Source organism: Mesoplodon bidens (genome assembly GCF_964165515.1).
Source record: "Mesoplodon bidens genome assembly, chromosome: 2".
NCBI classification, from domain to species: Eukaryota; Metazoa; Chordata; class Mammalia; order Artiodactyla; family Ziphiidae; genus Mesoplodon; species Mesoplodon bidens.
Window position 1 is genome coordinate 90521789 of NC_138177.1, and position 17960 is coordinate 90539748.

The 17960-nt window shown below is 40.2% G+C and overlaps 1 protein-coding gene across 1 annotated transcript in view; it reads right to left on the reverse strand.

Moving 5' to 3' along the window:
• Nucleotides 1-17234, reverse strand: part of EEIG2 (EEIG family member 2) — a 107886-nt gene extending 90652 nt beyond the window's left edge. Inside the window, exon 1 of the mRNA XM_081255322.1 lies at nt 17007-17234. Coding sequence (XP_081111448.1) covers nt 17007-17146 — 140 coding nt within the window. The 5' untranslated portion in view covers nt 17147-17234. The remainder of the gene's footprint in view (nt 1-17006) is intronic.
• Nucleotides 17235-17960: the final 726 nt, after the last annotated feature.

Sequence of the window (17960 nt, forward strand, 5' to 3'; positions counted from 1 at the left end):
GCTATCATCAAAAAGACAAGAAATAAGTGTTGGTGAGGATGTTGAAAAAGGAGAACCCTTGTGCACTGTTGGTGAGAATGTAAATTGGTGGAGCCACTATGGAAAATAGTGAGGATATTCTTCAAAAAATCAAAAACAGAACTACCATATGATTCAGCAATTCCATTTCTGGGTGTTTATCTGGGGAGGGGGAAGAAAAGGAAACACTAACTCTAGAAGATATCTGCATCCCCCAACCCCCATGTTCACTGCAGCATTATTTACAATAGCCAAGATATGGAAGCAACCTATGTGTCCGTCGATGGATGACTGGACAAAGAAAGTGTGAGATACCTACACACACACACCCACACACAATGGAATATTATTCAGTCATGAATAAGAATATTGCCATTTTCGACAACATGGATGGACCTTAAGAGCATTATGCTAAGTGAAACAAGTCAGAGACATATGGACAAATAGTGCATGATCTCACTGATATGTGGGTGGGTGAAATGGGTAAAGGGGGTCAAAAGGTACAAACTTCCAGTTATAAAATAAATGTCATGAGGTCGTGGTGACTACAGTTAATAATACTGTACTGCATATTTGAAAGCTACTAAGAGAGTAGATCTTAAAAGTTCTCATCCCAAGAAAAAAAAATTTTTTGTAACTATGTATGGTGATGGATGTTAACTAGACTGATTGTGGTGATCATTTCACAGCATATAAAGATATTGAATTATTATGTTGTACATCTAAAACTAATATAATGTTGTATGTCAATTTTGCCTCAATAATTTAAAAAAAAGTTCACCAAAGACTTGCCGATTGTCAAATAAAGAGAGCAGTTCTCACACCATTCCATCTCTCCACTCTACGGCAGGGCTGAACACCCTACCCCCCGTCAAGTTTTTTTCTTGTTTAGCTCCTGTGATACCAAATTCTCTCCAATGTTTTGGTCTCATTTTTCTTAATTATGACTTCTTCTACCAAGGTTCTATCCTCTGACCCTTGCATTTTCTTCTATATGCTATCCTGGGCTTTAATTATCTTGTCCATGTGGATTATCTTAAGATCTAGGTATGAATGAAATCCTGACTACCATGCTCAGTTTAAGATTTAAACTCTGAGCTGCCTACCACACATCATTACAGACCTTGCTTGCACCTCACATTCAAATATTCACAGGAAAGAGCTCAGTATTGGCAAGAGAAGGAATAAATTGAAAAAATAGGAATATCTAAAACAGAGGAATTATTAATTATAGTACATTCATGAAAGAATATTACATATGGCATTATCAGAATAATATGCTGAAGTGTTAACATGGAAAATGCATATATTATAATGTTCAGTAAAAGAAAAAAGCAGGATGAAAATGGATTGGAAGAAACTGGAAGGGAATATTTCAAAACGTTAACAGTAATTGTCTCTGATAGGTAACATTTTCTTCTTTGTAATTTTATGTATTTTCCAAATGTTCTACAGTGATCTTGAATTAATTTTAGAATCAGAAAATAAGAGGGATTCAAGGTCATATTGCCTACAAAATAAAACCTGGTCTTCACGAATGGCATCCAAGGCCTGCCAAAATCTGGCCCCCCAGTGCAGTCTTGTCCTTAACTATAGGCCCCGAACATTCTCTGTTCTGTTCCACCACCTAGCCACCAAGTTCTCAACATCGTCCACTTTTATGGTTCTGTAGTCCTGTTTATCAGGTCTGTTTTTCTCCTACCCCAAAGCAGGACGTATTGACCCTGAACATCTTTGATCCCTAAACCATAATACAGAGCGGGAGGCAATGCTCAAAATTTTCTGTTGGATTAGCTAAGAAAGAAAAATTCTACTAGTCTTTTATCCAACTCATAATGAATATTAATGGTAGCAATAATAAACATAAAATTAGCTAAAACAACTCACTGGCTAAAATATCACACAATAAAGACTGCTATTGACTATAAATTGTCACAAAAATTAAGAATTCTTAACAGAATTTAGATAATGTAAAATCTGATCCTGAAAATTTGGACTTTATAAAAATAATAGCCACTATACAGATTATGTTACACTTGTTTTATAACTCATGTTCATTCTAAAATATACAGAGAAGAGAATAAACACCAAGGAAAATAATTTCATAAGATAAAGACTGAAGTGGAGACTTCCCTGGTGGCACAGTGGTTGAGAATCCGCCTGCCAATGCAGGGGACACGGGTTCAAGCCCTGGTCCGGGAAGAACCCACATGCTGCAGAGCAACTAAGCCTATGCGCCACAACTACTGAGCCTGCGCTCTAGAGCCCGTGAGCCACAACTACTGAAGCCCGCGAGCCACAAATACTGAAGCCCACGTGCCTAGAGCCCGTGCTCCGCAACAAGAGAAGCCACTGCAATGAGAAGCCCATGCACCACAACGAAGAGCAGCCCCCTCTTGCAGCCACTAGAGAAAGCCTGTGTGCAGCAACGAAGACCCAACACAGCCTAAATAAATAAATAAATAAATTTATTTTTTTAAAAAAAGGACTGAAGTGAAAAATAATAGAAATAGTTCAAATGTCTGGAACAGTGCCTGGCACATAGTAGACACTCAACAGATATTTGTTAAATAAAAGAATAAACTGGTATAGAAAATTATCCAAGGAGTAAATTAGATTGGCTTAATGGAGTTTTGTCAGAAAATGCTTTTTTAGATAGCCTTATTGAAATATAATTCACATACTATACAATTCACCCATTTAAAATTTACAACTCAACGGTTTTTAATATATTCACGAAGTGTGAAACCACCACCACAATCAATTTTAGAACATCTTCATCACCTCCAAAAAAAAGCTCATACCATGAGTAGTCATTCCCCATCTCCCTCCAACCTCCCAATCCTAGGCAACCACTAATCTATTTTCTGTCTCTGTAGACTTTGCCTATTCTGGACATTTCATATAAATGGAATCATAAAATATGTGGTCTTTTGTGACTGGCTTCTTTCACTTAGCATGAAGTTTTAAAGTTTCATCCATGTTGTAGCATGTATCAGTACTTTCTTTCTTTGTATTGCCAAAATATTCCACTGTACGGATATTCCACATTTTATTTACCCATTCCTCAACTGACAGACAATGGGGTTGTCTCGGATTTTTGGTTATTATAAATAATGCTATGAAAATTCATGTACAGTTTGAACAACACGGTTTTGAACCACACGGGTCCACTAATACACGGATTTTTTTTCAATAGTAAATACTACAGTACTACACAATCCATGGCTGGTTGAATCCTCGAATGTGGAACCACAGATACAGAATTTCTGATAAGGAGGGCCGACTAAGATAAGTGGACTTGACTGCATGGAGAGTCAGCGTGTAATAGGGAAGAACAAATCTGCCTCATTAGATTTATTCCTTTTGCTTTAACCTTTGTGCTCTGTTGCTTGAGCTTAGTTATGCTGGCTCTGAACCATTTGTAAAAGAATGTTGCCTATAGTCTGAAATATACAGGATAGCCTATTCTCAGGGCTCTAACCTTTAAGAGTCCATTCATACAGAGATAAAAAGTTGTAGAACAGAGAATAATATTTGTTTTGTTGCAGGTTTACAGGAAGATCATGACCTGACCTACCAGGACAGCTGCAAGAACAAAGGATTCCTTCACCAAGAAGTTTGCGACAACTAACCATGCTCCTCCCTCATTTTGCCTTTAAATGGTCCTGCAATAAACCTTTCTCTGCTCCAAATGCTCCGAAGTCTGACTTCTCAGTTTGTTTGGCCTCACTGTGCATCAGGCAAGTGCTCCTGCCCCCTACCCCTGTGTTGTTCAAGTGTTAATTGAGCAAGTTTTTGTGTTGATATGTTTTCATTTCTTTTGGGGTATATTAGTGGAATTGCCAGATCATATGGTAACTGTTTAACATCTGAGGAATTGCCAGTCTGTTTTCTAAAGCGTTGCACTAGAAAATGCTTTCTGATGAAGATACAATATTGATGTACCACTCTTAAAAATAGTTTTTGATAATAAACACAAGTCAAAACATTATCAGAGTCAAATGTCTGACATTTTCATCCCATTTCCCCCCTACTGGTTAAATCCTACTAATCCTTCAAAGCTCAGCTCTCATGCCGCCTCTTCTAAGGAGTCTTCCCTACTTTCTCAGAATTAATAGCTCCATTCCTCCTTTCAACTGCCGTAACAATTTTATTTGTACACTTACTATATATAGCCTTTGTCACTCTGCCCTATATTGCATTTAACAATATATGTCAGTATCTCCCAATAAAGTGCAGGTTCCTGGATGGTAAAAATTATATTTGATACCAGTGTTTACAGTAATGATTATTGTGAGGAATATATCATTTGAGATGATGAAAAGAGCTCATGCAAAAGATGTAAGTAAGCATCATACATACTATTTTCACAGAACAAACTTATCTTCAAGGTACTATACTTAATAAAAGATAAACTAGAGATAATTTTATCAATAAATGCTGACATTTGTTGATGAGCAACAAATAAGATATATCTCAAGACATATAATGAGCAAAAATAATGACTTAAATAAGCAGAAACACAAGTAGGGGGGAAAAGAGGGACTTTCTTAAAACTGTTAAATAAAAATTACCAAATAAGCCAATATGTCTATATTTTGTTAAATCATATTAGTTGGTAGAATGACTGAACAGACTCATCAATGCTCATTTTGCCCTGAATTTGCAGAAAATTCAGGGCAAAATGTCTCTAAATTACGAAGTTAAAAAAAAAGAAAACTTTCAGGACTTCCCTGGTGGCACAGTGGTTAAGAATCTGCCTGACAATGCAGGGAACACGGGCTTGAGCCCTGGTCCGGGAAGATCCCACATGCTACGGAGCAACTAAGCCCATGCGCCACAACTACTGAGCCTGCGCTCTAGAGCCTGCAAGCCACAACTACTGAGCCCCAGTGCCACAACTACTGAAGCCTGTGCGCCTAGGGCCCATGCTCCGCAACAAGAGAAGCCACGGCAATGAGAAGCCCTCGCACTGCAATGAAGAGTAGCCCCCGCTCACCACAACTAGGGAAAGCCTGTGCACAGCAACAAAGACCCAATGCAGCCAAAAATAAAATAAATAAAATAAATAAATTTAAAAAAAAAGAGAGAAAACTTTCTCTTTAATACTAATTCACTTTACTTGAATATATTAACATGTAAATAATTGGATTGGCCTAATAAAAATTGGGGGAAGAGTGTAAGATATTTATTCATTTTTAATAATTGTGGAAAAATATAACAAAATTTACTATCTTAGCCATTTTCAAGTGCACAGTTCAACAGCTTCAAGTACATTCATATTGTTGTTCACCAAATCTCTAAGAACCCCTTTCATATTGTAAAACTGAAACTCTGTACCCACTAAACAACAACTCCCCAGTGCTCCCTCCCCTCAGCCCCTGGCAACCATCATTTTACTTTCTATCTCTGTGAAGTTGACCACTCTAGGTAGCACATATAAGTGGAATCACACAGTGACTGGTAGGTGAATGGATAAAGTATGGTACATCCAGATAACAGAATATTATTCAGTGTGAAAAAGAAATGAGCTATCAAGCCATGAAGACATGGGAGAAACCTAAATGTATATTACTAAGTGAAAGAAGACTATCTACAGAATATGGCTACCTACTGTATGATTCCAACTATATGACATTGTAGAAAAGGCAAAACTATGGAGACACTAAAAAGAACAGTAGTTGCCTGGGGTTAGGGGGAGGGAGGGGTGAATAAGTTGCACCCAGAAGATTTTTATGGCACTGAAACTATTCTGTACAACACTATAATGGTGGGTACACGTCATTATACATTTGTCACAGCCTATAGGATATATAACACCAAGAGTGAACCCTAATGCAAACCACAGACTTTGGGTGATGATGATGTGTCAATGTAGGTTCATCAACTGTAGCAAATGTACCACTCTGGTGTGGGATGTTAATAGCAGGGGAGGCTCTGTGTGTGTGTGTGTACACTCACACAGGCAGGGGTACATGGGAACTCTCTGTGCTTTCATTCAATTTTGCTGCTAACCTAATACTGCTCTAAAAGTAAAGTTTATTAAAAAAAAAAGGGGTGGGGGAGAGAGGGTGGGTAGAAGTGCCCTCAGAGAATTCAGTGAAGGAATCAGAGAAGTGGGAGGGTAAAGTGGAGAAAAAAGTTCTTGGAAGCCAAGATAGGCAAGTTTCAAGAAACAGGTAATGATCACAGAATTCTGAATAGAGCACAAAGGCACAAATGAGAAAATAATGACTAGCTATTAGAATGGCTGATGATATGAGCAAGGACAGTTTCCGCTGAGTCGTGGGGTGGAGGTCAGAGTATGAGTTTGAGGGGAGAGGAGGAATGTTTAAGAGACAGCAAATGCAGATCATTCTTTCATAAAGTTTGGATCAGAACTGTACAGAGAGAGAAAGGGAAGTTAGGTGGATATGGGATCAAAGATAGGGAAATGGGTTGGCACTGAACAGAAAGAGAAATATTTTGTTCTCCAAAATGAGTGTGAAAAGATTAGTGAGGATGAAGATTAAATTTGTAGGTGGAGGGTGTGAGACAGAAAGAGACACAGCCAATAAAAGGAGGCAAGGACTCCTAGGAAGTGAAAGGCACGACTTAACATGATCTCATTCTTGCTCTCCTAGAAGTAGCAGCTGGAGAACCTGTTTTGTATTACCTGGGCCTTAGATATGACACTAACTTGTTTTATATCCGTATTAGAAATCTTAAGGCCATTCAGTTGTATGTATACTTTTCATCCCTGTAATCCACAGGAAAAGACGATAGCGCAAGTCCTGGTCACCTATTCTCCCTGAATCTCCAGACTGCTCTTTCCTACAGTTCTTTTCTTCCTCACCCTGATTCATTCTTCTGTTGCTGCTCTCTTTCCCAACTTATTCTACCACACCACCTGAAACCCTGGTTCCAGGGTTGAACAAACTCTACATTCTCAACCTCCTCACCTAACAGTCTACTCACTGCCTAAGTGAAACCTGGCTAGCTCGTGAGCACACTACTTGTGCTGAAGCTCTATAGGGGGTAGTGTTCTCCACTCCCATCTTCCACAGGAGGCAGCGACAGCATTTTCCTAACTCCTCAGTGCCACTTACAGGCTGTTACCTCTTTTACTTTCAGCTTGAGGCACATGACATATGGCTATGTCACACTCTTCTTCTCCTAATTAATGTCACACAGAAGTACCTTTCTCTCTCTCTCTCTCTCTCTCTCTCTCTCTCTTCATTCCAACACCTGCAATCATACTGGCTATTTTAACACTGTGCAAATAACCTAACACCCTAGACCCAGAGTTCTTTGCCCTATGCCTATCCTCATACCATTTCAGTAACACCTATACCCTGGACGTTGTGTACTCTCTAGACTTTCTCTAGAGAAAGATGCAGGAAAATGCATGCTGCCATCACTAAAATTCATGTTCTAAATTTCAGTTAGGCCTTGTCTTTGGTCAGCTGCTTCTCTCATTCCTTATAGAAGCTTTTCTGATTTTTTATCATTATCCTCATATCCCTCACTTCATCTTTTTTGGCTCCTACTGAGAAAGCTAAGGTCATCAGATGAGAATTCTCTAAAATTCCAGCCCTACCTAAGCTAACCTACTAACTTTGCATAAGTCACTCCTTTGCTCTTTGTTCCCTAGATGCTTGAGTATCCAAGCAAGCCCAGACCCCGTGAAATGACCACTCTCTGCTGCTCTTTATGTGGCGGCAGTAATACACCACTATACTCACAGTACTTCCAGCACACACCATGCTGCTGTTCCCTGCCGCTGTGTGTACTGTTCCTTCTACCGTTCCATCTCCTTCTCCAGCTAGACTTTTTTCAAAACCTTGCTAAAAAATTATCTTCCATGACACTTCCCCTGACCCACCCCTTCGAAAAAAATTAAAAAAAAACAGTTAAACACTTCTTCCTACCTTTTCTTGTATTTATTTCTACTACTGTAAATTTTACACTGCATGGAAAATTTTTATAGGTAATTAAAAGAACAAATTTGGGTGAAATGAATGGTAGAAACAAGAAGTACAGGAATTGAGTAAGAGGTGAAATCATAGTAGGGCGATGAAAAAAGATTTCGTTCATTCAACAAACAAGGAATATTTATTAAGGACATAGTATATGAAGTAAGTGTTGGAGGAAAGCAGTGGGTGGACTGTAGGCTGGGACAGATGTGGGCATAAAGCTGATGAGACATTTGCTCTAGATCTTGAAGAATGCTTGGAATTTCAATCAACTAAAAGAATGGTAAAGAAGAGGTGGAAATAAGAGTACCAAGGAGACAGAAATGCACACATATTTGGCTAATATAAACTGACCAGTCTTGGCTAAAATGGGAGGTTTAGAAAGAGCAGTATTAGGAAATAAAATTGAAAGCTTAATCATAGAAAACCTAGAGTTAGCAAGGGCCTTAAGAATCACCTAGGTCACCCATCCTTCTAATGAAGGATAACATTGCTGACAAATGGACAAGGTAGCCTATTCACCAACTATCGTCTTCTTTTAAATGTTACAGATTATCTTTTCTGTTATTATATTGAATAGAAACATGCCATCTTTAACATTTCCCCACTGGTCCTGTTCTCTTCTCTGATGTATCCAGCATAAGTCTATTCGCTCTTTATGGGACAGTCTTTCAAATATCTTTCATTTAATTGACATGTGATCTTGAACAAACTGTGTTGCTTTTCTGCAGATCAACTTTCTCTTCTCTAAAAGAGAGGAGTGGCAGAGGCTAACTGTCCTCTGATAATCGTCTTCCCCTTCTCTTTATCGTAATTGACTCTTTTGCTGGGCACATGGACACCCAGCAAAGACAACATTTCTCATCCTTCCTTGGGGCTGGATGTGTCCTAGTGCTCAAGTTCTGGTCAACAGGCTGTGAGCAAAAAGGGCCTCCCCTTCCCCTTTCCTCCTTCCCAGTGGCTGGAATTCAGACGTGGGGTGAGCCAACTTAGTCCCTGGGGATGAGAAAAATATCTGGTTGGGCATAACAGAGCAACCAGATAAAGAGTCAGGGCCCCTGATGACCTGAGGGGTCAGAGCCACCACATCACCTTGGGCTTTATATGTGAGAGAAATAAATTTCTACCTAGTTTAAGCCACTTGTTATTTTTCAAATATATGTGTTACAGAACTTGATCTATATCCTAACCCAACAGGAGGTAACACATCTATAAAAAGGATTTTGTAATACATAAAATTAGGAATGTAAAATATACATGCTCAATTTTTAGTATTTGAACACCATCATCTTCCCTTGAGACTCACCCCAGTCTCCTGTTACGAACACAATTCGGGATTCCTCAGAATCTTAATACAGTTCCCTGGATCTCTACTTGATAATATCCCTCAAAGGCTGACACCCCAAATTGAACATTAATTCTTTATAAGCTGTGTACATAGAACAGCATATACTTCCCCATATGACTTCCCCATGTGTTTAATTTGGGAATCTCTGTGTATTTGTCATTCTTAGCAAAGCTACAACAGATCTTTTCTCCAAATATCTGCATGCTTTCAATAAATATTTATAAACTGCCTAGTGTACAAGGCTTAGACATACAATAGTGACTATTAACTTACTAGTGGAAAATGGCATTAATAACAGTTTTACAAGGTACAACAATCTAGTAATGAAACAATTTTGAGGACTTACAACTGGAAAGTCACACCTTGAAAAAAACAGTACGTGCATGAGTACTATGTTTCTCATCTTTCATATACAATAACTTTGGGCAAATCTAAAGGGGCCAGGTCTAATGACTTGTTTAGTGGTGTCACACACTGGAACCAGTTTTCTGAGACTAGCATTCAGAAAAAGCCATACTATATATATTTATCTACTGTTTTGTTAAAACGTAAGAATGAGAAAACACGTAACAAAATTTGAGCGGCAACAGAGTTTTGTGATTAAGAGCATACCCTGGAGCCAGACTGCCTCCCTGCCCTGCCACTTACTAGCTGTGTTAACTTTCAGCACCTCTTTGGGCTTCTGTTTCCTCAGGTATAAAATGAGAGTAATAGCAGTAGTAATAATAGTGATAATGTAATAATAATACCTTCCTCCTAGGATTATTTTGAGGCTGTAAAGGCTTAGAAAAGTTCCTGACACATGGGCAAAGTGCTATCTACTTTTTAAAAAGTACTAGCTCAATTAAGTGTTAGCTACCATTTTCATAGCTATTATAATAATGTGAATAGATGACATCATTTCTGGTCAGGGTATAAATAATTTTGTGCCATATGGTCAAATAGCATTATTTTTTGTATTTGCTACTTATTAGTAATGTTTTCATCTTAAAAAAGTCAATTTAATGTATCAAAGGGAAAGTTAATAATATACATATATCAAAAGCCTTAAAACCGCCCTTTGACTCAATAATTCCATTTCTAAGTGTGAATCCTAAAAAAATAACAATGATGTGCACATCTTTAAGGATGCTCAATTTAGTGTGTTTATAAAAATGTTAATAAAAAAGAACGCAAAGAAGAAAGACTGTTTCAAAAGGGGCTTTGTTCAGCAAACCATGGAAATCCATACAATGGAATGGTATGCATCTATTAAAAATAAGTCTGTAATTGAATACTTAATGATATGGGAAGATACATTAAATGAAAAAAAAATAAGTATAGTATGATCCCACTTTGATTTTTTTTAAAAAGTATGTGATAAGTGTGTGTGGAGGGTGTTTGTGTATATATATGTGTGTGTACAGATCAATAAAGCCTCCAAGGTTATACATCAAAATAATAAGTGATTATCTCTAGCTGGTTCATTTATATGCAATTTCTGTTCTTTTTGCTTTTCTATTTTGTAAGTTTTCCACATAAATATGTGTTATTTTTGCAATAAGGAAAAAAGTTACTAAAAAGAAGTACACAGTGTGCAGTGAACTAAAATCTTGAAAACATGAAGATACTCTGGCCAAAGAGAAAAAAATGCCTTCAACTTGTTTACAAAGTAAAAGATCCAACACAGATATGCTCATAAGCTTCCCAGATACTCCCTGAATTCCCATGTGGTTTTCTGCCACAAGCTCATGTGAAACTTAGAAAAGTATTTAGCTATGAGCACAAAAAAAGATGAAAAAAATAAAGCAAACTTGGAAATTCTAAAAAAATACAGGAAAATTTTCTCATTATATTTCTTTATTAAAGCAGACCCAAAATTATTAAACTTGTTCTGATAGTCTTAGTAAACCTCTAAAGTGATTTGAATGCTTTTACAAAGGAAGAGTGCTCTGAAAAGATTTTAATGTAACATTCTGTCATTTTGAAAGGTCTTCAAAAATATTTTATTAGGCAATAATTTGGCTTCAGTGTATTAGATTATTATAATCGTACAATGTATTTTCTGAGTGTTTTAACTATCGTATGTAAAAATCTGACCTTTTTAATAACATTTATTACATATAAATACCTTTTTTTAACATCTTTATTGAAGTATAATTGCTTCACATCGTTGTGTTAGTTTCTGCTGTATAACAAAGTGAATCAGCTATATGTAGACATATATCCCCATATCCCCTCCCTCATGTATCTCCCTCCCACCCGCCCTATCCCATCCCTCTAGGTGGTCACAAAGCACCCAGCTGATCTCCCTGTGCTATTCGGTTGCTTCCCACTAGCTATCTATTTTACATTTGGTAGTGTATATATGTCCATGCCACTCTCTCCCTTCATCCCAGCTTACACTTCCCCCTCCCCGTGTCCTCAAATCCATTCTCTACGTCTGCGTCTTTATTCCTGTCCTGCCCCTAAGTTCTTAAGAACCATTTTTTTTTAAGATTCCATATATATGTGTTAGCATACGGTACACAAATAAGTACCTTTTAAGTCTTTTTTTTTTTAACATCTTCACTGGATACACCTTCCCATGAGAAACTGGATCCTTCTAAGATTAATTTTCATTAATAATCTTTAAAAGGGCAAAACGGGGCTTCCCTGGTGGTGCAGTGGTTGAGAGTCCGCCTGCCGATGCAGGGGACACGGGTTCGTGCCCCGGTCTGGGAAGATCCCACATGCTGCGGAGCGGCTGGGCCCGTGAGCCATGGCCGCTGAGCCTGCGCATCCAGAGCCTGTGCTCCGCAACGGAAGAGGCCACAACAGTGAGAGGCCCGCGTACCGCAAAAAAAAAAAAAAAAAAAAAAAAAAAAAAAGGGCAAAACGGTGTAAGGAAATTTTAGATGAAAAATCCAGTAAGCAGGCTTACTTACAATAGACCAGAGCTAAGAAATCCACAGTAAATATGTCTCCAACTGCTTATCAGCCTGTCACTAAATGTAGTATGTGAAACATATAACTGACCTCCTCTTATCTCCCCAACGATATGTATATTCCCCTTTCAAAACAAAACAAAGATTCTTCCTGGCTTCTTTACTCTGTCATGTCATCAAGGCATCTGTCATAGCATTTTCATTTCATCACTTACTTCCATGAGAAGCCTCCAAGTTCAAGTTCTTATTCACTTCTGCCTGGGTTATTCTAATAGACTCCTAATTTGTCTCCTCATTTCTAATCTATGCCCATTTGAATCCAAAGAGCATCAGCCCACCAGCCAGCTTAAACACCACTTTAATTACATTACAACCTAGCTCAAGAATCTTAGATTGACTTTTTTTTAACATCTTTATTGGAGTAATTAGATTGACTTTTATCCTATAAGCAGTGGAAAGTAAATTCTTTATAATTGCATTCAATGTCTCTATCTTCTGCTAGAAGTTTAACGTGAACTCTCTCAGCAGTCAGGCTGATCTATCACCAACTCCTATTGCCAGCTTGCTCAATCAGTCCTCCCACCCACACTTCCTTGTCAACGCCACTTCATCCTTCCAGCATGCACAACTGAAAAGCTGATGTGGTTTTCAGTAACCTTTACAGCTGTAAACAAACTCTTTACCTTCAGAATTTCAACAACACTCACATATTGTGTGACCCACTGATTATACTGTCTCCTATCACCAAGCAATTATCTATGTATGATCTAATTTCATTAAGTAGAGGTAATTGCCTTATAGGCCTTTATATTTGTTGCCCTTGACAGGCAGCTAGAAACTTGGTAAATGCTCAATATTTGGTAAACAATGAATGATCTTCATCTTTAGTTTTTGCACAAAACAAAATATATTTAAATATATTTATAATTTGCTATGTACCTCCAAGGCTTTTCTTTAACAAAATGAATTATTCTTTTACGTAGGTTCATGCATCGGGGTCCCCACAACCACCCCCAGGTTCAGTGATCCATTAGGAGGACTCACAGGACTCAGCATATAGTCCTACCCAGGTCTAAGATGTATCGTACATGTACTATAGCAAAACGATACAAGGCAGAATCAGCAAAGGAGAAAGGGGCACAGAACAAAGTCCTCAGAAACCAAGAGCAAGCTTCCAAGAGTTCTTTCTCAGTGGAGTCATCCAGAACACAATTTCTCCAACATCAAATTGTGACAACACATGTGTCTACCAAGGAAACTCATTAGAGATGCAGTACCTAAGGGTACCCTCCCCCCACATAGGCACCTCCGGGCTGGTCACGTAGGCGCCCTCTGCCTAGAACAGGCCAAACTTCCAGACTCCCAGAAAGTATTCAGCACAAATCACACTGTAGTCTAGGCACAATGAGCCACTCTAAAGTTTGATTCACTGTAGGCAAGTGCTGAACATTCAGGCTCCCAGATGCCAGCAAAAACACTGTAAACAGGCCTTTCTCAGGAAAGCAGTCTTGGGCCTGCTAAGTTAACCCTTTTCTGTGTAGTTCATTGCATATTTTTATGGGAGAAATTTTAAGTGTTAACTATATTTGATTTATGAGCGGTACAGGTGATTCTTTTAAAAATTAAAATCTAGCATTTATTTAGAGATGCACTGCCTAGACTGGTACCCAAGAATGAAAAGTTATACCATTTTTTAAAAAAACACTTAAAACTTCAATGCCTTTAAAAAAATTTTTTTTATTGGGGTATAGTTGCTTTATTTTTTTACTTTTTTAAAGATTTAATTTTATTTTTGGCTGTGTTGGGTCATCGTTGCTGCATATGGGCTTTCTCTAGTTGCGGTGAGCGGGGGCTACTCTTCGTTGCAGTGCACGGGCTTCTCATTGTGGTGGCTTCTCTTGTTGTGGAGCACGGGCTCTAGGCGTGTGGGCTTCAGTAATTGCAGTACGCAGACTCAGTAGTTGTGGCTCGCGGGCTCTAGAGTGCAGGCTCAGTAGTTGTGGCCCACGGGCTAGCTGCTCCGCGGCATGTGGGATATTCCCGGACCAGGGATCGAACCCGTGTCCCCTGCAATGGCAGGTGGATTCTTATCCACTGCACCACTGGGGAAATCCCAGAATAGTTTCTTTACCAAAGTTGTGTTAGTTTCTGCTGTACAGCGAAGTGAATCAGCTATATGTATACATATATCGCCTCGTTTTTGGATTTCCTTCCAATTTAGGTCACCACAGAGCACTAAGTAGAGTTCCCTGTGTTATACAGCTGGTTCTCATTAGTTATCTATTTTATACATACTAGTGTATATATGTCAATTCCAATCTCCCAATTCATCCCACCTCCCCTTTCCCCCCTTGGTGTCCATACGTTTGTTCTCTACATTTCTGCCTTAAGTTATGCAATTTTTAAATAATCCACATCCTTAGGTATTTCTGGTTTTCTTTCTTTTTTCTTCTAAAATGAGGTATCTTTTTGAAATCAATACTTTCATAGTTGCCAGGAGAAAAAAATTGAAAAAAATTAAGTATAACATGTAAAGGAAACAAACCCTTTCAGACAAGCTCCTTGTCTTCTTTTTAAATGTCAGTTGGTGCCAGAGCACTGTGGTAGCTGTTTTAGGTGCATCGTCTTACTAAATCCTCACAACACCCCCATAAGCCAGTGATGGTTTCTGTTTTATAGATGGAAGCTTGGAGAGGCTAAGTAACCAACCCAGGTTTGCCATGGTGGAGCTAGGATTTAGGTTCAGACCCACCTCATTCCAACATCTTGGTCTTAGCTTTACACCAACTACCTGTACCTAATAAGGAACATGCTCCTTCTTATGAATCACTTCCCTCCAAACTATGGGTGTTGTTTGGCTGGTTATACAGAGCACTACTCTTAACCTAACTGACTTGGATTAAAGTCACATTTTAGTTGGAAGAAAAAGGGGTAAATTTAATACAGGATACTCTGCTTTTTCCTTTCCAATCTTGCAAATTCCAAATCAAATTACACCCCTTGCTTGTTAAAACCATTGGGAAGCTCCCTCTTCAGCACAACACACAATTTTCTCCTTTACATGGCATCAATCTGCTTGAAATCAGAGAGACTTGTATTAGAATTTTGGCATTTCACCTACCAGATGTGGGGACCTTAGGAAAGTTAGTTATGCTGAATCTCAGTTTATTCATCTACAAAATGGGGACCCCTACCTCATAGGCTTACTGTGAGAATTAAATATGATATTTAAAAGGTTTAGCCTATACCTATTTGCTGAATAAATGACTGTCTGCAACACCAGAATAACTGATTTATAAGCAAGCCAAACCAATAATCTGAGGGAGAAAGGAGGGAGCAGGGAAGTACCCTGACCACCAGGTGTCACCACTGGCCCAGGAGAGCTGGTCTAACTGCCAGAGTGGTGGGTGGGACTTTGCCACAGAACAGGGTAAGACTGTCATTTGCACCTACACATTCAAGAATTGGCTTTGGACTTCATTCAGCACCTTAAGAGCTGGTACAATATTTGCTCAACCATTCTGAGTTACAGTGTTCTCTTACCAATGTGTTAAAAATGATTGTGTAGATGTGTCATCATAGCTTAATCTAAAAAACTATCTTCAGCTGATCTTTTTTTTTTTTTTTTTTTTTTTTTTTTAATTCTGAGAATCAGTATTGCTTCATACGTCCTTTGCTTTGGCCAACTAGACATTTACATTTTTTGGCTTTCATAGGCTTCAATATTGCCACTGCGGACAATTATCTGGTCCCAATTCCACAACCCATGGACATTATTTCCTTTACATCATTAATAGGGATGACAGATAAAAGGAAAGCAGAATATTTTTTAGGGTAAAAATGAAGTCCATGAACAGCACATCTAAGCAAAATAAGCATTAACTATGAGCCTTATTCCTTGATCTCAGGAACTTAAAAGTTCATTTTTTAAAATTCCACATATTTTCTCTTTTCTTAAGGAACATTTACCCTAGGAGAGATCTGTCAACCTACAAATACCCCTGAAATGACTCAAGGAACACTACCAGTCCTGACTTCATTCTGAAACCTGCCAACGACACTCCCTGAGAGAGCCCAAGGGCTCATTTCAAAATGAGAGCAGGGCCTGGGCTCTCCTTCTGGTTCTAATTCCTCCCCACTGAGAGCCACTAGTGGTCACCTCAAAATAGGCAATTCAGTGCGTGTTAGCGCATAACTGGACACGCAGCTCTGAGATGAGGCACAAACTGTTGTCCTGTCTGTGCCAGGGAACACTTGACTCAAGCCTGACCAGGCCTACCCCAGCCTCATCCTGGACTCCAGCGCCCTCCAGTAACCAACACGGAGAAGAAGAAACGCTAAAAGCACAGGCTTCGGTTTAGAGCGGGCGCTCTTGGAACTCGAGCAGTTTGGGTTATTTTTGTTTTAACAACAGCTCAAGTTCCACTTTGCATCTCACAAATATGGAAAGGTCTAAAGAGAAACCAGAAGCATCCTCTCCCTTCTGACCATCGCTCCCATTCCAAGAGAATTTAGGAGGGAAGGGCAGATACCAGGAACCATCTGGAATCACGAGCACAGGTGGCTTACTCCAGCCGAGAACCCATTTGCGAAGCACTTGGCGCAGATCGATACACTCCTGACCGATCTCAGACGGGTCCCTAGAGAAAGAAGAGCTCACGAGGCTGGCCGCCCTCCTGGAGCAAATGGGCCACGGAAAGAGATGCTGCCCATCCAACAAGCCCCTTCGGGGCAGGCGAGGGCGCAGCTGCTCGTGAGCAGCGGCCGGCGCGTTACCTGGGGGACTCGGCGGTGAAGCTGCCGCCGTCCAGCAGCCGCATCTTGCAGAAGAGGACCCCGTTGACGACGGGCACCGAGGAGAGCTCCTCGAGCTCGAAGTCCACCTTAAACTTAAACTTCTTCTTCTTCATCATCATGAGAGCCAGACGCCGGCGAGCGGGATGCGGGGGCGGCCCCAACGGGCGCCCGGGCCGGCGCCGCCGCTTCAACTCGGCCGAGCCGCGGGCCCGCCCAGCCCCATGGCCGGGGCTGCGAGCTGCGCGTGGAGGCGCGGCCGGGGCCGGTGCCGCCGCCGCCGCCTCCTCTCGCGGCAGCCCCGGCCGGAGCGCGGCGGCGGCCGCTGCGCGGACCCACGGGGAGCGGTCGTGCTGCAGCTCGCCTGAGCGGTGGGCGCCCTTTCGGTGTGCAGCTTGCAGCCGCCGCCGCCGCCGCCCGTCTGGGAGGAGGGGAGACGAAGCTCCGAGAACCGCCGCTGCTGCTGCCGCCGCCTCCTCAACGCCTCGGGGTTGGCGGCGCCCCCAGCGGCAACGGCCAGCAGCGCACTGCCGGGCGGAAGCGGGAGGGCGGGCGTGGAGGTTCTGGGCGTTAGGGCGTCACGCCTCTCAGGGGTTAATAAAAAGACAAATCCTACCAAAAACGAACTTCCTTCTACAGTTTCCTCTCTGTCTTTCTTTCAGGTTTTGCTCCGCCCCTTTCTTCCCCTTCCCCTCCACTGATATTTTTTTTCCCTTGGGTTTGAGAGTCATGGGTTAATAGGGTTATTCAGAATCTCCACGACGTTGTTTTCGTCAAATTGAAATCCTAAAACTAAAATTTCTTTTAGGTACTCTAAATTCAATTATATTCCTAATATAAAACGAGGAAGAGCAAGGAGAGGATTAAAATGTGTTGAGGACTCAGGCACTATACTGCCACAGGCGTTTTCTCTTGTTTCTTCTTTAATTTCTGTCA